The sequence below is a fragment of the Poecilia reticulata genome, linkage group LG6 (genome assembly GCF_000633615.1).
Source record: "Poecilia reticulata strain Guanapo linkage group LG6, Guppy_female_1.0+MT, whole genome shotgun sequence".
In the NCBI taxonomy this organism is placed as follows: domain Eukaryota; kingdom Metazoa; phylum Chordata; class Actinopteri; order Cyprinodontiformes; family Poeciliidae; genus Poecilia; species Poecilia reticulata.
Window position 1 is genome coordinate 3318723 of NC_024336.1, and position 21961 is coordinate 3340683.

General features: G+C 38.4%; 3 protein-coding genes across 18 annotated transcripts in view; 1 reads left to right on the plus strand and 2 right to left on the minus strand.

The window, feature by feature from the left end:
- LOC103465716 (transcription factor SOX-6-like) overlaps positions 1-3131 on the minus strand; it is a 154491-nt gene extending 151360 nt beyond the window's left edge. Inside the window, exon 1 of the mRNA XM_008410807.2 lies at positions 3074-3131. The gene's annotated coding sequence lies outside the window, so the exon portion shown is untranslated. The remainder of the gene's footprint in view (positions 1-3073) is intronic.
- A 1377-nt stretch (positions 3132-4508) lies between these two features.
- Positions 4509-9335, plus strand: lg6h11orf58 (linkage group 6 C11orf58 homolog). The gene is made up of 6 exons (XM_008410786.2): positions 4509-4545; positions 4629-4688; positions 6909-6992; positions 7087-7147; positions 7249-7358; positions 8802-9335. Exons 2-6 carry the CDS (start codon positions 4632-4634, stop codon positions 9012-9014), a joined length of 525 nt encoding a protein of 174 aa, XP_008409008.1. The 5' UTR covers positions 4509-4545; positions 4629-4631; the 3' UTR covers positions 9015-9335.
- The window catches only part of LOC103465714 (pleckstrin homology domain-containing family A member 7-like), a 152723-nt gene continuing 139946 nt past the window's right edge, over positions 9185-21961 (minus strand). For all 16 annotated transcript variants that reach the window (XM_008410789.2, XM_017305316.1, XM_008410787.2 and 13 more), the window contains 6 exons: positions 21543-21634; positions 20289-20537; positions 14875-15048; positions 14045-14178; positions 13821-13954; positions 9185-10557 (listed from right to left, as the gene is read on the minus strand). In XM_008410789.2, the coding sequence (XP_008409011.1) occupies positions 10535-10557; positions 13821-13954; positions 14045-14178; positions 14875-15048; positions 20289-20537; positions 21543-21634 (806 nt within the window). In that variant the 3' untranslated portion in view covers positions 9185-10534. The remainder of the gene's footprint in view (positions 10558-13820; positions 13955-14044; positions 14179-14874; positions 15049-20288; positions 20538-21542; positions 21635-21961) is intronic.

The following is a 21961-nucleotide window of genomic DNA, read 5'->3' on the forward strand; positions in this document are numbered from 1 at the left end:
GTCGCACCACATGATTTATACAATAAATGTAGGCCAGGAAACAGGTCAAAATCATTTTAATACATGAAAATAGAATTACATTCAGTTACAGTATATTACAAAAATAACAACACAAACAGAACACACCAATTTAATTTGCCTAAAAATTAATGCAGTAATCAACTTTGTACTAAACATTTCAAACATATCCCTCATAAAATCAGAATGTACGGGAGATTGCTTTAATTTCAGAATTGTATTTAAAAAACTGAAAAGACATTTTCAATCTCCCAAATATAAGTACATTAATGAAAATATAATAATTCAGTTTAAGTTTAACCTTTTTAAACAGAACCATGTATGATAAGTAATGGTTTCAAAACGGAAAAATGTAATGAACTTAAAAACCATTATGTTACTCCTGGGTAGAGACGCTCCGATTAAGTTTTTTTCTGCCAATTCTGATCACCCATGAGGGCTGATCACTGCCGATCACCAATACTGATCACGTGGATTGACTGTTAATTTTTTGCTTTAGGTATAAATGACGCCATGTGATCTGGCAAAATGGTCCATTTTGCCAGATCAATCGGACCGATGGGACGATCGGTGGCCGATTGATCAGCACACCTCTACTCCTGGGTACTTAAATGCCCAAGTGAACAAAGTAAAATGCTTATTTTCAAGCAGTTTTTAGAACCAGGCATTTGTGAACTTTGCCCAGTCCTGGCTGTTCAACTTGGAACTCTATGAGGTTTTGCTGGTTCAGGTTCTGATGAGCATCTGACCATGTGACCAAGTTCTTGTCATTAGACTGTCGCATGGTGCCGACTTGGACTTCTCTCACATCCAGAAGTACCTGGGTCACATATGGTACTTCATCATAGCTCAGTTTGATGACAATGGGGTCTAGTAAAATAGATCAAAAGAATAAATGACAAAATACATGATATAACTATTGCTGTAATGTTACATGTTCCATTGTATTTTTATCATGCAATACAATACAAAACAATAATAAAACTGTAAAAAAAACCTATTCTGGAAATAATAATACAAAGTATTGCTTTTTGAATTTGAGTCTTGAAATCAAAAATAAAAGCACAGAAACTCCTTTTCAAACACATAAATGTATCATTACAACGGTCGCACCAAATGATATTTTCATTATCGGTCATTATCAACAGGCAAATAATTTGCCTCCTTAAAAAAACAACCTAGCTTCAAACACAAGGCAAATATAACATTTATAATCAAAACAGAAAATAGTAGGTATATTTAAATATTAATAGTTTTTTTTGGTGGTCGCACCACATGACACCCAAATATGGTAACTACATACCTACTGCTAAAAGTGACACTTTTTCTGAAATTTAAGAAAAATAAACAAACCTGTTTGCTGTATCCAGGGATTCTTGGCAGACTGTTGGATGATTCAACCTCCTGTTTTTGACTGGATTTCAAAATTTGAGTCCAAAAATGGGAATTTCTTGTTGGTCGCACCACATGATATTTTGTTAAATGACATTTTCGGACAAAGTTTGTTTAAATGTTATAATGGAATTATAACTAAAAATGCTTTGAAAATTTGTACAGGATGAAGAAAAGACTTTGAAAATCATACCAAACAGGAAAGTTTTAGTTTGTTTCTAACAAACTAAAACAAAAAAAAGAGGAAAGGATTAGGGCAAATGGCAACATTAGGGCAAATGGCAACATTAGGGCAAATGGCAACATTCAGACAAAACAATGGGCAAAACAAAGACATGAGTGAAGGTGGTGACGTCAAAGGGCTATATGACAAAATGGATCTACAGATAAAAATTGATATTTTTTGGATATCAGTCATTTCAAATGTTAAAAAATACATGGGTATGTTTTAAAATGATTAGCAGCATTAATGTCATATATGACTTTTTTTTCGACTGATCCCCTAAAAATGTACCTACTTTATTATCCATTTAATTTCACACATAAATATGGCACATAATTTAGAAAATGTGCTATGACTGAAGGATTTACAATTACTAATTTGTGTAAACAGTGTCCTGTAGTGGCAACAATAGCACACTGCGCAATAGTCCAGCTGGGAAATAGGGGGAGGGGGAGGAAGCTTTGAATGTATGACAGACACCTGTTTTAAACACAAGTGTATACAATGTTTGGGGGGAGGGGGGAAATTAACAACTGAGGGAAGGTGGGGGGTCGATTTTGATTTTGAAAAAAAAAAAAAAAACATGTCGCCAACCCAATCTATTTTAATCTATTGTTAAAAATATATACTTACATTTGGGTAAGATGCCAAATCTCATGCTTTGCTAAAGAAACTTATCAATTTGGAATGAAAACCAACAAAATCTCATTCAGTGACACAGAGCATTTCAGAGTTAGCAGCTTCATTTGTGGATTTGAAAATAAAATGCACATTATTGGAGATCAGCTGTCCTCCTCACCACATCGCAGCATTCCTCCCACCACGCATTTACTTTTGTCTCAGAAAAACAACTCACGTTAAACACAGCACGTGGCTCCTGGAGGCGGGGAGCTATAATCCCCCCCCCCCACCACCAGGAGGCAGCACCCTGCTACAGAGCCGAGTCGGGCAGGTGGAAGCGCGGTCACTCCGAAACAGAGCCGAGCCGAGCTGCTGAAGTAGAGCCGGTGGAAAAGGAGCATGATCCGACAGCAATAAACATGCAAACATTTTCCACACTAAGAACAGAACATTGAGTCCATTATTCTAACAGCTACAGTCAGTCTAAGTAACCAGACTAGCCATTTGGGGAAAAAAGTAACACAAACACTTTGCATTCTCCGGGTGGCTTTTCATTAGCTTAGCTTGCCAAGCTATCAAAACCGCCTCGTTCTCTTTCCCCCAGCACACAAATTACAAATCTGATCGGTAACAATTGTTTTCTGTGGCCTACTTTGATCAACTATAACGTACTGTTCTGTACTACTGTATTGAGCTACAGCCACGCTGCTAGCTAGCAAAGTGAAAACCAAACAACATGCAGATGGTTTACAAATAACTTTTCATACAGCACAATAATCTTGTGGAAAGATTCCCGACATATATATTTAGATCACTTACCTAATCGGTGCGCCTCTAAAGATTTGTCTTACGTTCTTGTGACTGAATAGTTAAAAGAAGCTACGCAGCAATCGTGATCTCCTTAAAATGATCTTGTTTGGCTTCTTATTGGTTGAAATTCTAAAGACCGCTCTTATTATTGCCCAATCATATTTAATTATTGTCTTTTGATATATTGCATCATTTCTGGTGATGACAAAAAAATGTCCTCTGTCTCGGACCGAAAGAAAGACAATTTATGATGTATTTGAATTTGGTTCAAATACAGTAACTGTCAGACTGCAGTGACTGACTCACTATGAATCCCAGCACTAAGGCTTGCATTTTAGTTTATGTATGATTATTATCATCAGTTCAAAACTTTTTGCCTAATTAAGGTGTTATTTTTTCATGTACATTATTAAAAGTATAACTTGAAACAACAAATTTAGTAAATTTTTATCCCTTTAAATCACATTTTAAAAAATAATAATGTAAGTTCTTTTTTTTACTTCAACACATAAATGTTGGAACAAACGGTACAGACCTTTTGCTACTTTTGGAAATAACTACCTTTTCAGTCACGAATAGGCTAAATATATTTAAACCTACGTTTATAAATAGAGAGTATATAGAAGAATTATCTGTTTAGAGATTGAACTACATTAAATATCTGGGGTTTTACATATCAGGATATAAAACTGTAATGTTATATATTCTGCTAACCTCAAGGGTAAAGAGCACCGCAGATTCAACAACCACAAGTTGCATTAGACAACAGGATGAAGACAAAATGGAAAACCTGTGTGTAAAAAACTAATTACACCCTTGCTAAATAAACAAGATTTAATTAGAAAAGTAGCGGTAAGGTTCTGCTGAACTTAATGTACTAATTAGCTCGGATGACCAGCTCTATAGTAGCAGAGGTTTGGTTTTGCGCCTTCATAAGGTGAAACAGTGAATCAGGAAAGAGTGACGCACAGTCTAGCACCTGCTTTGGACAGGTTGCATATTATGTTCTTGATGAAGAAAAAAAGGTCCCAGCACTGACCCCTATAGGACGCCACAAGCAATGTTCATAAATAGAGAAGAGTAATAATTCGACTTCACAAACTGTTAACTAAACAAACAAGTAATACAAAAATATAACTGCAAAATACACAGCCAGATAAAGAATAAACCAGTCTCTGTAAGAATTGTATTACAATTATTGTAACTTTATATAATTTTCTCTGGGTTTCTCAGATTATAAGAGCACGCGCAGCATGTCTAAAGTCTTCGTCACGGTTGTCCAGGGTTCATTTCTGCTCTGTATGTTTTTTCCTACTCACATTTTAACAAGAGGTTATGTTATTAAAGCAGTGGTCCAAAACTCGTTGAATTGTTTTACGTGTAATTTCCAGCTTTGATGTTGAAGCAACACGTCTCCCCATGAAGCAAAGCAACCTTTTTTTTAAAACGTAGAAGAAGACGGCACAGGAAGTGTCGTCAGGGTGAGTACGAATTGTTGACAACTCCAGCTAGCTCCTGTTTGTGTGGAATAAAATCCCTATTTCCAATTTAACTCAAATTTCAGTGAATGATGACTTCTCCAGAGGACAAACATGGGACAAAACGACCCGCATCTCCCTCGGAAGTGAGTAAAACACAAAAAGCTGCTGTTATAACTTACAAAATAGGAAATAAAATCACGTTAAATGGCTAGCATCGTCTTAGCAAGCTAGCAGCAAACATCAGCGCTCACGAGCTTTACAGTGAAAACGTGAACACGCCGCGGTCCCAAAATAAAGTTCACTGGAATTTTCTGTATATTTTTAAACCTTTTGGCATACTTTGAACATCACACTGCGAGATAAAAATAGCTGAAGAGTCTACAGTGTAGGAGTTGAGATCCATTTACTGGCCGGTAGATAAAGTTTTGTCGGTAGATGAGATCTTTTGTCTGGACGGGACGTGCGACTGTTTGCTCAAAGTGCTGCTGCTCATTCAAACCAAAGCTCCCCTCCCTACAATATTTTATAATTTGATGTTTTTAACCAATTTCTATGTGTTTTTGATTCAAATGTGACCTCACGACAAACCTGTTCAGTATGTATTTAAAATAAATACAACGTAATTCAGATCAGATCCAGATGTTATGGCGGAATTCACGAATCAGTTTAATCTTTTCACCTTGTCTCACCATTTTCAACCTTTATGTCAGCTCTATGCTGCAGTATTAAGATAGAGCTAAATACTGTTATATTAGATATAGCTAAATATTCCACTGTGGAAATGTATTTGGACTTTCTTCTCAATTTTTTAAGTGTTTTGTTTTAGCCTTTTAAAGTGTTTCATAACATTTATAATATACGAAACTAAATATGATTGCATTCATTTAAGAAGTCGAGTTTCTCAAGCAAGATTGCTGCCCAATCAGGATCAGGAATTTATATAGAACCTGCCTGGCAGCATGAAGTTGGCTGACAGAGCTCAAAAGGAAACACAGGAAACTCATAAAATTTTAAAAACAGATGTGAACCAAAGTCCTTGACGACCATCAGTCTGGAAAGTTTAGTAGATTACATTTTAGTAGATTGAGAGAACAAAACGGAGGTGAACGTTCCCAGGAGTGGCCGGTCTGCCAAAGTAACTGCAGAGCGCATCGACTCATCCAGGATGTCACAAAAGAACCAAACATCTAAAGCACTTCATGCTTCAGTTAAACTCAGTGGTTGTGATTCATCAGAGAGAAAGAGACTGGACATAAATGGCCTCCATGGTTGAGTTCAAAGACCAAATCCCCTGCTGACCAAAGGGAGCGGAAACATCTCGACTCTAGAGACATTATGTGGACTGACCAGACAAAAGCCAAACTCTTAGAAAGGTGTTTCCTGTTGCAGCTGGTGAAAACCTAACAGCATATTAGAGAAAGAGTCGCATACCGACAGCCAACCATGGTGATGTTCAACCATGAGTTCATCTCCAGGTTTTGGAGACATCTGTCTGGTCAAAGGCCAGATGGAAAATTCTCCAATGTGTCTTAAATAAATAAAAGTGTTGTGAATAAAAGTCCTCCACAGTGGAATAGAAGACAGTTACTGCAAACGCATGATGGACGTTGTTACGCCAAGGATGGCATGACTGGTTGTTAGATTTAGGGGAAGTTGGTTTGGATGCTTTTTTTTTTTTTTTTTAAGTAAATTAAATCACGACTTAACTGCCTTTTATATTTACCCCGAGTCATAATTGTCTGATATTACAATTTCTTTGATAAAATACCTATGGGGTGACATTGTAAAGTTGCAGTCAAAAATTAACAGCATTAATTTGGGTTGCTTAGCCAGCCATCAAAGAAAAAAACATGTTTTATAGTTACTTTTTCACCATGTTATTCATTCATAAATGTCAGTTTCAAACTTAATATTTAGTTAGTAAGCTAAATGTTTAACTTGGAACTATTTAGTTGGTAAGTTAAATATCTAGCTTGCTAACAGTTAGCAAGGTAAATATTTAGTTTGAATTTGGCATCAAATTAAATATTTAACTTGCTAATTTTCTTTAGCTTAAAACTGACATTTATAAATAACATGGTGAAAATATAAGTTTTTCTCTTATGAAAAACCCCCAAATTATTATTAAAGTTTGACTTAACTTTACACCGCATACATGCCAGGTCACGACTGAACGTTTTAGTCGTTGGTTCTCAAATGAAAAGCTGTGGCTAAAGAGTACTTACGGTCAAAGTGGACAACAAAAACGGCAATTTTTATTTATTTTTTGACAAAGACACTCAAAACTCCCTGATTCCTGAATGAACCTAAGATGACCTTTTGAAGCTGAAAATGAACGTCAGTGAACCGTCTTCTCTTGGCAGGACGGGTCCACCCAGTGGGCGTCTGCAGATCTGGGAAGCGACGAAAGGAAACAAAAGTTCCTACGGTTAATGGGCGCCTCTAAGGTCCGTACGCTCCAGTTTGTGTCAGTCAGATAAAGTTAAAGCAGACAGATAAAATAAAATGATTGGTTGTTTTTTGCTTCTTTTTTTCCCCCAGAAAGAACACACCGGTCGCCTCGTCATCGGTGACCACAAGTCCACATCCCACTTCCGTAGCGGTGAGCTTCTTTGTTGCTTTGCCAAAGTGCAACGGCTTCCTGTTTGATTGATCCCTGCTTGGATCCGATCTGTAGCGATCCGGTGTGCGTCTCCTCTGTAGGGCAGGAAGATAAGCGGATGAACGACGAGCTGGAGATGCAGTACCAGCAGAGCATGGACGGAAAACTGTCGGGCAGGGACCGGAGGCACTGCGGTCTGGGTTTCAGCGAGGTGGGGGCTCGCCATGGCTGACATTGTCCAGGAAGATATAATAAACATGTTGATAAATAGTCGTGTATGACCAGGTGTTGCATAACCATCACTCACACCGACATTACACTTTAAACAACAAAAAATGGCAGATTTTGCTGCCACTTCAGTCTCATTGTGATGAAGTAACAAAACACTGTAGCTAGAGTAGCACAAATGTGACAACGCTGTGACGCTGCGGTATAGTGATGTGACATTACAAACGAGCCGATTCTTCTGAACGGCTCTGTACTATGAACAGAGTCTCACTGAGAACTGTTCTTTGTTTTTGTAATGCTCTGCACACACTGCAGTAGCTATTATTCCATTTTATTAAAAATATATATTTACTTAATCATCGAATAAGCCTCCAAATGAAGATTAGTGGTGTTGCGGTGTGGGTGGGCTTGTGTTACGCTGCAACTGTTGATAATCTTTAAACATAAAAATGGATGCTCTCAGACGGAAAAGGCCTCTGAGCTTCACAGAGTGTCATCAGCAGGTTGAAACAGGTGCAGAGGGTTATTTGGTGCGAAACAGCAGTGTCTTTAATTTTGTAACACAAAATAACTCAATTAGAAGTATCGCTACATAGTGGTACTTCTAACCATCTTAGCAACGGTTATTGCTGTTATGCTCTGAACACGGCAACAGCGTCATTAGTAAAAGTAATTTATAATGGAAACAATACTAATACGGAACTCAGTGTGGTAATTGATACATAAAGGAACCCAATAACATAACATAGGTATGTTATTAACATCAACAGCTTGCCTTCATCACTAAATAACTCAAAAGTATTGCTACACAGTGGTTATACACATCTGTGTTAGCAACATTTATCTCCTAGCAATGTGATCTTTATCATTGGTGGAGCGATACTGACCCCTATTGGCAACTATGTCAAACTGTGGTGATGAATAATATACTCCCTTTTTTTATGACAAAAAAATATGTAATCTTTCTGATCTAACCCCACAGCAAGTAAATGACACAAAAACATGAAGAAATATTAATTTACATTGAATGTTATGTTAATGTGGCCATGTGCTACACCTGCTCTCAACTTTTGTAGAAGCACTTAGTTCTACATACATGTACAATCTTGTGTTTTCATTACTGCTAATGTTTTTGTTTGTGTATTAACGTCATATGATACCTCAGTCAATATATTGAAATGTTTCAGTTCATACCTGTCTGTGTGGGCTTCATTTTCACATTTTTGTCATTTATGTTCCTCCTCATCTTCCTGTATTTTTACATGTTCGCTGGGTGGGGATAGGTCTGTCAGGCCTGCACTTTTCTTTATGAACCTGTTCTACGTGGGTGATGGAAAATTATATTGAAGGTCAAGGAGAGTCATGAATTTCTTTCTAACTACTTGTGGGAACCCTGAAAGACCTTTCTTTGTTTTCCTCTGGTCAGCCACAGCCAGAGCCGGTCATCTCCCCGCCTGCAGACACTCAGACAGAAGCTGCCAAACCAGAGGAGTCGTCCAGTGAAAACCAACACACAGAAGCTCAGGAGGAAGATTCCAGCCCAGAGGAGAAATCACCAGAACAGGAGGATTCCGGTTCGGACGACCAGTCCAAGGAAAAGAAACAAAACTACAAAATGGCCTTCGTAAAATCATTGTAGGAGGGGAGAGGAGCTAGCTTTTTTATTCTCACATTGGGACAGTTTGATGCTTTTCGTTTCACTTTAGGACATCGCTCATTTCTCATTTGTACCGTCTGATGGGATGCATCCTGGTGTGCATGTGCTGAAAGAATCTAGTCTTAAGGCTTCAAAAATGTTTTTTATTTTTGTTTTTTTGATGTTGTAGTGTAAGATAATGCTATGACTGGCAAATGAACCTGTTTTTATTTCACTTGAACATTTTAACTGTCCTGCTGTCTGCCTTGAAATGTGCTGGACGAAACAAGATTATTTGCCATTAAATGTGATTTGTGTAGATACGACTTTTGTAGTTTTCCGTTATTTGGAGGCGTTTGATCATTTTAAAACAGCTGCTGTAACAGGAAGCTGTTGGGTGTTTTTGAACACAAACACATATGTGCAATATTTATCTAATTTTGATTTTATATGTGATCTACACAGTTGGTGTGATGAGCTTTAAGGGATGCAATCTCACTGGTTAATTCAGCAATACCTCTAAGTTCCACTGTTCACGGACAATGTCTGCTTGAATCAATAAGGTCGCGTTTCTGTTATCTTAAAAAAATTCCTCAGCATAATTAAAGCTGTTGGGAATTTATTTATGGTCTGATAACTGAATATAGGCTGCTAGTGCCAAAAACGATTGAAAACAAAACGGCTCTGAAAATTGGAGAAAGCTTTAAAGGGGTTAACGATTACTTTAACATGTTGGACATGTAATTTTCCAATAAAACTGCTGTTATTTTTCTTGATTCAATTCCCAAATTTGAACCCATTCTTAAAAATACAAACAAAAGTTGCCAAAGAATTTAGCCCAGACGCTGTTTACAGTCAACAGTTTAAATATGGAACCTGCAAAAACTCTGGATAGACAAATCCAGATAATGGGATATGAGAAAGTATGGAAACAAGACATTTTTCTGACTGTAGAAACTCTGAAGCAGAAGATAGAAGTCGACTCTCCTGAAGTGGTATAACCTGAAAACACTCTTAAAAATAAAACCACATTACAACAAAACAGAAACAACAATTTATCTAAATATTTATTTTAAGTAGCCTGACATTAAGTTTTTCTGATGTGTTTAAATTATTTGACATTCTGACAGTTTTATGACAGTATTGAGGAAAAACTAAAAAATAAAGCAAAGCATCTCAATCCACCCGGCAAACAAACCGGTCACCTAAACATCCCCACTGCAATCCGAGCGTGTCCATTCTGACTTCTACCTCGAAAATCCAGAACAAACAAACGCAAAAAAAAAAAGGAAGTTCAGTCATTTTATGATTCACCATAAAATGTGCAATGTAAGTGCAGAAGCAATGAAAACGCATTACGTAAAAATCTGTGATTAAAAAAAAAGCTTCAAAAATGTGTATTAAAATGATTTTTAAAAAACAATTGTTTTAATGACTGAATAAATTAATTTGATGAAAAATGTGGAGCTCCTTCTACACGGCGTTTCCTTCTGTATAACAGTCTCCTCTGCCGGTCCTGTGGCTCAGGGCTGAGCAGCAGCTTTGGCTGAGGAGACAAAAACAAAGTCAAGTTCATTTGTTTAGCACAATTCAGCAACAATCACGCAGTAAGCAGCTGTGACACAAGTGACCAACAGAAACTTTTTGTCAAATGCAATAATCAAAATCCTCGAGCAAATAGATCAATCAATAGTCTAAGTTGTTATGAATTAAAGGCAACTGTGAACAGCTGGGTTCTTAGTTTTGGTTTAAAGGAACTTGGTGTTTCAACAGTTTTGCAGTTTTCTGGAAGTTTGTTTCAGATTTGTAACTTCAACAAGATATAGGAGCTTGTTTTAAGTCTAATTCCTGATGGAAAAAGTATCAGTTCCACTGGAAAATTATTTAACTTACACCAAGACATTTCCCCCACGTTATAAGTTAAATAATAGTTAAATAATCTGCTTTGTATATAAGCAGATGGGTGTGTATATGGGTGTGTGTATGTATGTGTATGTCTATAGGTGTATGTATATGTGAATATGTATATATGTATGTGTATGTGTGTATGCAGTACTTTCATTTGGCTGAGGAAATATTACTACAATTATTATTTCATTTTGTCAGGAAGGATATTGGAAACTGAAAATAATGTGAAAAATTACAGCTGGAATAGGGGTATGATTATATAAGTTATACTTCTTTATACTCCTTTTCAGACTCATAATCACCGATGTGATGTGTCTTCATACTTTGTGTTTGTTCTACACTGCCGGTGAAAGGTTTGTCTGAAATAAATTACTAAATTACAAAAAATTACCAATTATAACTAATACTAATCAATATTAAGGAATAATCACTTAAAACAAGCTCTTATATCTTGCTGAAAAGCTATTAGTAAGTTAGTTTTGATATTTTCAAATGTACTAAGATATTTTACATTAGAAACTTGGAAGAAAACTTTTATAAAGTTTGTTGGTCAGGTTAAAATTACCTTTTGAAAATAACATCTGAAAAACAGGTTTTGATCATATTTTAAAAATAGTTTTTAATTGATCTGATATAATATTCTAATTTTAATGCCATGTTCTTATTACCTATAAACGGAAAATCGTCATAACGATAACACACTGACACACACACACACACCCACACACACACACACACACACACACACACACACACACACACACACCCACACACACACACACACACACACACACACACACACACACAGCCTGCACCGAAACACAAGCTGAATCCAAAAGACCACAACATTTCCCCCAGAGGAATCTCAGCCTCTGCAGTAGCAGCAGCAAGGAGGAAACCTTTTCACAAAGACTTTATGTGAAGCCTGAGGCTGAAAACATGGAACACCAGTTAAATTGTCAGATTACTCTATTTTCCGGATCATCAGTCACTCTGGAGGATAAGTTGCGTCAGTCAGAAAATGTTTCATGAAGAGGAAAATATAAATATATACAAGTTGAGCCTAACTGTAGGTCACAAGACCAGCTAAACTATTAAAGAAACGGTGACGTCTACTCCAGAACATACGGTAATTTAGAAATGATTCTGGATTATAATCTGCAACTTGAGCCTCTATATGCCGCTGGGGGCACAGCAATAAATCGGTCCATAAATCACCTCTGCTTTCCTTCATTGTAGGAGATAGACGACTGGCAGGTACTTACAGTTTGAAGCCGATCTCATCCACTGACCTCATCTACCTCATCAAACATCTGAAAAATCAGCCAGTCTCCTTTTTGTCTGCAGTGACAGAGGGTTGACTGACAGACCCGCCCACCAGGTCACGTCTGCACATGTTCAGTTAGCAACAGTCACCCAACTGCTGCCAACTAATTTTTTCAAGAAAAAAAATCGGCATGGCCAAAATCTGCAATCACAACCTCTTTTAACCAGATCCTCACTGATAAACCTCAGGTTTGAGGAAGGAATAGAGATACATTTAGCAATAGGGTCTATAAATTAAATTCTCTATTGTTGTGTTTTTAGCTCCTTTTGACTAACCTGCAAACAAACTGAACACGACTCTTACACGTTAAACAAGTTGAGAAAGTCTTGGTGAAATCCTCCCCTGAGGCTATTTGACCAAACAAACACCCAGAAGACAGAAACCCAGAGACGAGCACAGATGTTTTGGAGCTCGACGTGAATGTTCGGCTCATAAAGACGCCATCTTTAACAGCCTGGCATCTTTATGTCAGCCATCTGTGAGCTGTCCCAAAACAAAAAGACACACCACAAACAGAGCACGATCTCAACCCAGAGGAAGGTCAGGGTGTGTGTACCTGGCCAGGCCTGCTCTCCAGCTCTCCAGCCACTCAGTCCCTACACACCAGGAACAACGACACGGTCACACTCTGAGACGGCCGAGTAGCAGAGTGTTTGCAGCTCCTGTAGATGTGTGGTGATTCTCCACTAGAGGGAGCGCTTTCCAACTTTCCAACTATTAAGCAGCAGTAGCTAACTTATATATATATATATATATATATATATATAGATATATAGATATAGATATAGATAGATAGATATATTGTTTGTACATATTTGTTTAAATTGTCACAATGTCCTCACGGTTAATATAAAATACTGATATAAAATACTGAGTTTGGTCAGCTAATTCCAATGCTAATGAATGCTAATGCAGGTTAGCATAACCACTGATGATGGAGGACAAACGGTTTTCCTGGATTAGCTATTTTCTCCACCATTAGCATAGCTGGAGCAGCAGGGTGGAGGGGGGTTGTTCAGCACATACATGGACATGATTGTCAGTGCTAAGACCCTCCCCCTGGCTCTGATTGGTTGTTTCTGACAGAGTGGTGTATTTCCACAGATGGCAGGAGGAGCACAGGAGGCATGTTATATTGTCATCATAGTGACACTTTAACAAATATGTAGAAAAAAAACATATTTTTCAAAAGGTTTAAATACTAAAGGCGACCAAACGTTCTAAAATGTTTTTACTGCCATTGGATGTTTCCTCTATACGTTCATAAATTCACATTAAAAATACTCTGCAACGTCACAGTAAAAACTGATATTTACAAAATAATCTCTCGGTCCACCCGGGCGTTTTTCACAGCTGAATGGTTGCCATGGAGTTTGAAGGATTTTTTTTTTAACATACATGAAAGAATCAAGAGAATAACATAACATGACCTAAAGCTAAAAATAAATAATTTCTACATAACACTGCCCCTTTAAAGCACTTGTACTAACGAACTAACCAACTAACCAACTAACCAACTAACTAACTAACTAACTAACTAACTAACTAACTAACTAACTAACTAACTAACTAACCTGCGACCAGTTTACTCTTGCGTGAAGCCTCTGAGGCCAGCGCGTAGGAGACGCTCATGATCCTCTCCTGCTCCTCCATGGCGTTGTCCAGCTCGTTGAATTCCAGCGATGCTGATGGCTGGATGTTCTGGACACTGGACGGGGATGAAATCAAAATGGTTTTTTAATGAAATGCAGCCATGTTGGATTACATGAGTTCTCCCCGCAGACTGAGGTGATGATACCTGGACCTGGTGAGAAGGTTCTTGATGCGTTCCGCGCGCCGGCCGCGTTCCTCCAGCTCCTCTGGACTCAGAGGCTCCTCTGGGTCCGACTCCACGTAGCGCTCCGGGATCACAACTTTGTCCGGTTTGGACAGCTGCATGTTGGACGGACACACAGAGAAATGCTGCACTAGATCCGGTTTGATATTTTTGTCAAAGTTTGTTAATTATCACTTGGGTTGAGTCCCTGTGATTCTGGGCAGTTATTCTCTCTCCTCCTGGAAGGAGTTCATGCTCTTACATTTTTTTTTTTTTTTGTTATTTCTTTCCGGACAGTTGCTACGGTTATGCAACCGTGGCAACAACAGACGATTAGCGTCTCAAAAGCTGAAGTAATAATACATGAACTACGACCCTGAATCCCAGAGGAGTTGAAAAGAAGAGAGAGAAGATGATGTTTTCAAATTAAAATGTTTAAAATCATGAAATTGTTCTCTGTTTTATTTGAACAATCTGTTTTAATAAACGGTAACAACACAAAAAAATGTTTTATGATCTTAAATCCAAATTTTAAACAGATAATATGTTCAGTCCAACAACTTCAGTGCTCTGCTGTTTTCTTAAACTGTAGACTAAGTTTCAAGCTCTTTACATGAAATGTTTTGGCAGCTTATGCAACATAAACCCCCTGAGTGCTCGACTAAATTTCCACCTCGAGGACAATTGTGCGATTGTGTTTAAATTGGCAGCCAGATTTAGAAAAACTAAACTGTCAAAAATACACCGGTGCCGTTATTTTCTACTGGGGGGCCTGGCCCCCAAAGCGTCTGCTCCCGGCCCTGCTCCTGTACCTCCCGGCTGATGTCCAGGTCGTAGTCGAGGGGCTCCAGGTCGGCCTCCTGGATGCGCCTGGCGGTGACCGTCACCCACTCATTAGAGTCCCTCGTCTCCCTCTCTCTGACCAGATTCAGGCCTTCGTCGCTCTGACCTTCAGCTCCTGGTCGCTCCTGCTGCCAGTCGAACACCTGGAGAGGGGAAGGAGGCGGGGTTAGCCCACCAGGACTGTAGTTAAAAAAAAGAAAAAACAAACATGTTGAACTTCTGTTATTTTAAGCTTTATGTGCTTAATTCTGGGTGGTTTAAGCCGTTCATAAGGGTTTAATTGATTAGATTAAGCTTTTTACATGAAAGAACAAAATGATCTGCTGTTGGGTCAATAAAGGTAACAAATGTTTGGTAGTCTTAATTTGTATAGATATGAAATGTAATTTTAACTCAGACTAAATGATTAAAACATTTTGAAGCAGAAAAATGCTCAAATTGTCAAAAAAAGTATCTTTATTTCACAGAAGGTAACTCCTAATTACTCAAATTGAAATCCAAACCAGTTTGATTAAGCTTTAAATRACTTCACTGCAAAATCAAGATCTTACCACAATGTTTGTCTAGTTTCCAGTATAAATATCCTAGTAAACTTGAAATAAAGCAAAACTCCCAAGTAACTTTTCAGGAAGACATAGGAGTTTATTTAAAGTCAATAAGTCCTTAATATGGATAAAAAGTACTAGTACCACTGTCACATTACTTCACTTACAAAATGGAAAAATTGTCTTGCTATAAGTAAAATAATCTGGTTTTTTCATCACTATTAAGGAATTTTTTACTTAAAAAAGATCCGATATCTTGCTGAAAAGTTACATGTAAGTTAGTTTTGTTTTAATCCAAGTGAACAAAGACATTTGAACTTGGAGCTGGACCAAAAATACTTGGTAACATTTTGTTTTTGAGGCGCTAAAGGAAGCTGACATGCAGTAGTAAAGGTTTAGGGAGCAGAAATGAAGCTCACACCTGCAGGATCAGAAGATGTTTGAAAGACACCAAATGGAGGAAGTCAGCACACAGATACGTCCTAGCTTCGTCCAGCTAGTCCAAACGCACACTAAGAACACCTACTGAAGAGCGCTAACGTGTGTGTGCGTGTGTGTCTGTGTGTTGCAGATGGGTACTTGTGAGGAATCATCCAAGGAGCATCAAAGCCATGCATGCATCCTTCCCACTCCTGCAGCCTGCAGAGCCAGATCTGTCGGAGCGCTCGCATGCTCAGAGTAACGCTGCGTCCCATGCCTTCCATGTGTTCGGGAACAGGAAACACACACACACAAAGGAGAGAAAAAACCATGCACACACCCACCACCACCACCTCCCCACCAGATTAAGAAGAAAACAGGCAGGAGGAGCTTGAGAAGCAAGAAACTCTTTATTGAGTGCAAATCTCTACATGATAGAAAAGAAAGAGAAGAAAAAGAGTCGTTGCTTCTTCAATTACACAGAATTAGACGGCGCTAGCGGGTCACCTCTGTTAGGGATCTAGGTCCGTTTGATCTGACATAGTGTGTTGGGACGAGGCGGGGCGGGGCGGGGGGATGAAAACTTTACGGTGGGAACACTTTGAGCAAACAAGGAGTGGACATCAGTGTCACTGGGAACAAACCAAAGATAGGAGAGTCCAAACTCTGTCACATGGGCCAAAACGATCAAAACCTGTAACTTTTTAAAAGTCTTTGCCTTAGAGATCTATGATGAGGGGTGTCCAAAGTGTCTAAATGCTGCAATACCGTTTTGATTTATCTGTCAGATTCTCTAGAAATCCAATGTTAATGTATTCGGTCTAATTGTTATACATCATCACGATAAATGTATTTTACTTTTGAACCTGAATTAGCAGTGGGGCAATAAAAGCCAGGATGAAAAAGACAAATATCTCCACACAGGTTAAAACTACAAACTCCAACCAATCAGATTCTTCATGACAGAGCTGTCCACTCCTTGCTCACACTCGTATGGGCAGCCCTGGTAAACATGGGAAGAAAAAAATATATATTTTTTTCTTTTTTGGAATAGCATTTTGTCAAACTAACTTTTTTGTTAGTACAAATTTTACTTATTTACTTTTTAAGTTGGGGGAAAATATGTTAAGATTTTTTTTTCCTTCTTAAGGATATATATTTAAATTAGCTTCTATAATTGTTTTTTGAGTAAAGTCAGAAAAAAGTCATTTCTCTTCAACCACCACAAACTGAGAGGCAGTCAGCTACAAAAGCTCCAAAGTGTGTTTGTGGGGGGAAAAAACAATCAGTGATATTGTGGGGCCAGCAGGAAGCTTGCAAGAATTTTAATGTAAATCTCATTTTAAAAAAATGAGATTTTTTTTTTTAAATCTCTTTCTAGATCAGTCTTTCTCAAACTGTGGTCCGAGGGCGCCCCCCGGTGGTTCGCCAAGTACTGCACGTAAATGACCGTTTATTTTGCCATGACGTGAGCTTAAAGTGCGACTCCTATGGTTAGCTCACGAAAAGACTGAGCTTAAAATTAATAACGGGTAATTATCACTCAAAATAAAAGCTGAAGATACTGGTGGAAAGAAAACAACGGCGGGACTGCTTAAAAGGAGGAATTCATTACTACAGGAATATTTTTTCAGTTTCTCAGGGGTAGTTGCAGAACTTTTTTATTGTTTTTAGAACACGATGTCGCGTTAACGAGGTAGCAATTTCAAGTTTTAGATGGTCTGTTAGTGTCTGTTAGATGGCCTGAAAAGTTTGATAAACTGCTCTGGATGCCACCACTAATTCCGCTAATGCTAATTGTGTTTAGCATTAGCATCTTTCAGTGAAAGATAACGCTAACGCAAAAAAAAAAAAAGAAGAAAAATGAAGAGTTTATTTTACGGTAACATTTTTCACCGATGTTTACCAGGGGTGCCAATAAATGTGACACTTTATTTCGTTATTGCAAAGCAGCCCGGCTCCTTAAACCAGTCCTATATATTCATAATGCATAAAACAACACAGTATAGGCCACTTGAAGAAATACTCCAGTCTGAGCATCCAACCTCGGAATGAGTCGCTGTTTTTGTTACGGAGTCAAACAACAAAAATGAGCAAAGAGATCATCACACAGGACGAGGCTGTATGAACTAGGCCGTTAGCTCAAAATGAAGTAAAAACGTTTAATGCTGGTGGAGAACAGCACACAATAAAATATACTCTGGTGACATCATTAGAGAGAGGTGAAAAAGTAACAGCACAATTCATAAAGAAAAAATCATATATTGCTTATTGTGACAGTAATAAAACCTATARAGCTTTAGAAAAGTTTTCACACCTTTGACATGTTACAAAAAGAAACTTCAGCATGTTTTCTTGGAACCTTTATGTAACAGAACGACGCAAAGCAGTGCATGATGGGAAATCAGAGGGAAATTAAAGATTTTTTTTAATGAAAAAAACAGAAAAATATTTAGTTTTTAGTAATGAAGAACATTGTAATATTTTAGATAAATATAACCAAGTGTAAAAAGATTGTGTAATTACTATTTAATGATGATAAGATAAAATCCATATTTTTTCCTTAATATTAGAAAAAATAAAAAAATTAAATATAAAAATCAATTTTAGTCCTGGTTCTTGTTTTCCCATTTAATATTTTTGATCTAAACCTAAAATTGAAATGGTAATTTCTTCTTTGTTGATGTCAGATACATTTTTTAAGCAACTGCTGTCAGTTTCAATTAGAAAAGATGAACGTTGATTTCAAAAGACGCTTTTATTCTAATCTAAATGAATTTGAACTATTTTACAAAAAATAGGCCACACTTTTCAGATTTTACTTGAGCCTTTTTACGGTCGCTTCACAACAACGCACCGCTTTGTGTTGGTCGGTCACATGAAATCCCAATAAAACCACTAAAGTTTGCGGTTGTAATGTGACAAAACGAGCAAAAGCTCGAAGGGTGTGAATACTTTTGCAAAGCCCGACAATTTCTGCTCAATTCACCACAGACTTGGTGGTTGTTAGCCTGTAACCATGGTGCCAGCCTGGCGGTTAATGTTATCCAAAATGTGTGAGTAATGTCATTCTGTTAAAGCATGCTAGCATTGCTAGCATACCACATTAAAGCCAGAGGGGGATGTGTTAGCTGTAAACTAATCCAGTTTCTAGATTAAAAAAGCAGCAGTTTCCCTGCGTTTCCATGACTATGAAACATAAACCATACAGCTGGCTCTTCCATCATTCCTATGCCACTCTGAGAAGTCTTAAAAGACGGACATTTGGGATAAAGGCAAAAATGATCGTCAACAAACCAAGGCACTTGGATTTGATTTAAGGAAAGGAAAGCAGGGAGGTGCGGTTATGATTTGTACAACAGCGCACAAGGGCCGTAGTAAAGAGGAGGAAAGAAAGAGGAGTTAACTTTGGCCAAAAAAACCCTCAGAAATTTCTAGGTTAAGCTCAGAAATGTTATCGAGGAATCTTGGAAATTTCTGAGTTTGGAAAGTCAAAAATTTGCTTGGAAAAACCGACATTTTTGAGATTAATGTCAGAAAATTTTGAGAAAAAAAACCTTGGAAATTTCCAAGCTTCGAAAGTCAAGAATGTTTGATTTCAACATTTTAATCACCAACTTTCTGAGTTTTTACAACAATTTTTTTAGACTTTTCAAACTCAGAAATTCCCACGTTTTTTTCTAGAAAACTTCTGAGATTAATGTAAAAATTTCTAAGATTTTTTTGGTGAAAATGTACTCGTCCGTTTTTTGTTGTCCATCTACAACGGCCCGAATATACGCTGTCGTATGATTTGTGCCACTAATGTTGCATCTTTCTTCATTATATATATTTTAAATCAACCTGAAAATTTGGGTTTTTATTCTTCCCCAACTTATCAATCAGTCCTCTCTATATTCTCTATATACCAAATCTATACAAAATAGAACTTTACAAYTGTATACTGAAAATATCCCTCGGGTAATAAATAAAAGCATATATATATATATGGGCTCTCTCTCTACTTTCTGGTGATTACCATGGAGAAAAGTTAAAGCAATGCTTCTTTCTCTTCTTTATGTTTACATTCAGCGTTGTGTCAGTGAGGTCCCACAGGTGGGTGTCGGGAGGGCAGTGGTATTTTAGCTATCTTAAACCCCTGAAGCTTTAAAAGAAAAAAAAAAAAAAACTAAACGGAGCGGCTCTGTCCGTCGCTGAGCGTTTCCCCCACATCGATTCGTCTCCCGGCGTTTATAAAGCGTTAACCAAAGCAAGTCGGCTTGTTAGTGGGAGCTGCTACCAAGGAAGAGCGCTAAGTCGTTAGCATCCCTGTTAGGTTGTTATGTGGCTGGAGGCTGCAGAGTGCTGTAGCAGCACTGAGGGTGGAGCCGGTGCTCCGTGTGTCTGCTGCTGCTGCGCTGCAGGGAGGGGTAACGTACGCAGGGGCTGGAGGGCAGTCGGGACGACGCCGAGGACGAGCGCTGAGAGCCTGATGCTGCCGGGCCCCCGCCGCCAGAGCGCTCGCCGTGGCTCAGGTTCCTCTTGCGCTCGCGGACCAGCGCCCTCTGGTGGCGCTTCATGCGCTCCAGCTGCTCCTCGGCAGTCATCCGGCCTCGGGTTTGGCTGCTGGGGGGCGGGCCGCCCTCCGTGGGGGATGACAGGCGCTCAAAGGCGCTTTTGGGTCGGTCCTGAGGAGACAGCGGTGAAGGAGAGAGGGGGCAGGGTGAGAAATAGGAAATCTTCCTAAAAATGTTCCATTTCAAAATTCCATACTTCAAGACTTAAAGCTGCAGTATGCGACTTCTAAAAAATATGTATGTTTTGTTAAAACTGTCACCATGTTGTAACAGTACAGCATGACACAAATAACCTGTGAAAAAAATCTAATTCCCCTCCTTCTCCCAGTGCCAACTGGAAACAACCAATCAGAGGCAGGAGGCGGGTCTTAGCACTGCCACTCACCCTTTTTGTGGCGCTGCCCTTTTTTTCTCCCACTTTGATATCTGTTACTCTGCAGCTAGCCATGAATGCTAAGGCTAGTTAGCATGTCCACCGATGCTGGTAGATAAAATGTTTTCCTGTAAGTTGTTTCTCTCTCACTAGCACATTTAGCAGAGAACATGAGGTAGAGCAACCGTGCTAAGACCCTCAGCCTGGCTCTGATTGGTTGTTTTTAGCTGGTAGCGGTTCATTTCTTCAGACAGTAACACTAGCTCAGGGAGGAGGTGGAGGCATTTCTAATCCAGTTAAACAATAAAAATAATACAATTTCATTCTGTTTGTGTTTCAGTTATTTGCTTGAGTAAAATATTTTTTTGTGGGGCAAATAGGGAACCAAAAGTGACTGCAGCCCAGGGTTCCATATGCTTTTAAATACGGCCCTGCAGATTTGTATCAAATGGCTGAAAGTTAAGGAAACAATCAGTGAAAATTAGGAATTGTATATTTTTTAGCAAACTTAGGTAACTTAGTTTGCTAAAACTAAGTTACCTGTCATGGTTTTAACTCTGTTTTATGTGGTTTTACCATCCAACCCACCATCTGTAAACTCTTGGCTTTCTAATTGTCAGATCTTCTGCTTTTCCCGTCCAAGTTTTGTCTTGGTTGAGAAATTTTGTAGTGGGCCCACTTCTAACACTGACATAAGTCTGTTCACGTTGTCTTGTTTTACACATGTGCCGTAACAAACTGACCTTTGGTGCGGCGCTGCCGGGAGCCCTCCTCAAGGTGACGTAGGACGAGATGGAGTTGGACTGGTCCAGCCGAGACGTGGTTCCCAACAAACCTAGTTGACAACGACAGAACCAACAATCATGGGTTTAGTTCAGCTTTATTTTTAGAAAGTAAAACAAAAAAACCAAACAAAAAACACATATAATTGTCCTTCCACTTTGCAGTTATAAGCCACCAATAATCCTCCCTCAAAAAATAATACTTACATTTTAAAGCATTAGACATAAGACTTTTCCTTTAAAGACAATTTATTCACATGTAGCTGTGTCTTTATAAAAATTAATATCTCCACCACATCGTTTAAAAAAATAATTTGTACACGTGGGATCGTTTTCAGAAAGGTTTCCATCTACATGAACACGCATAAATCCGCCCCTGA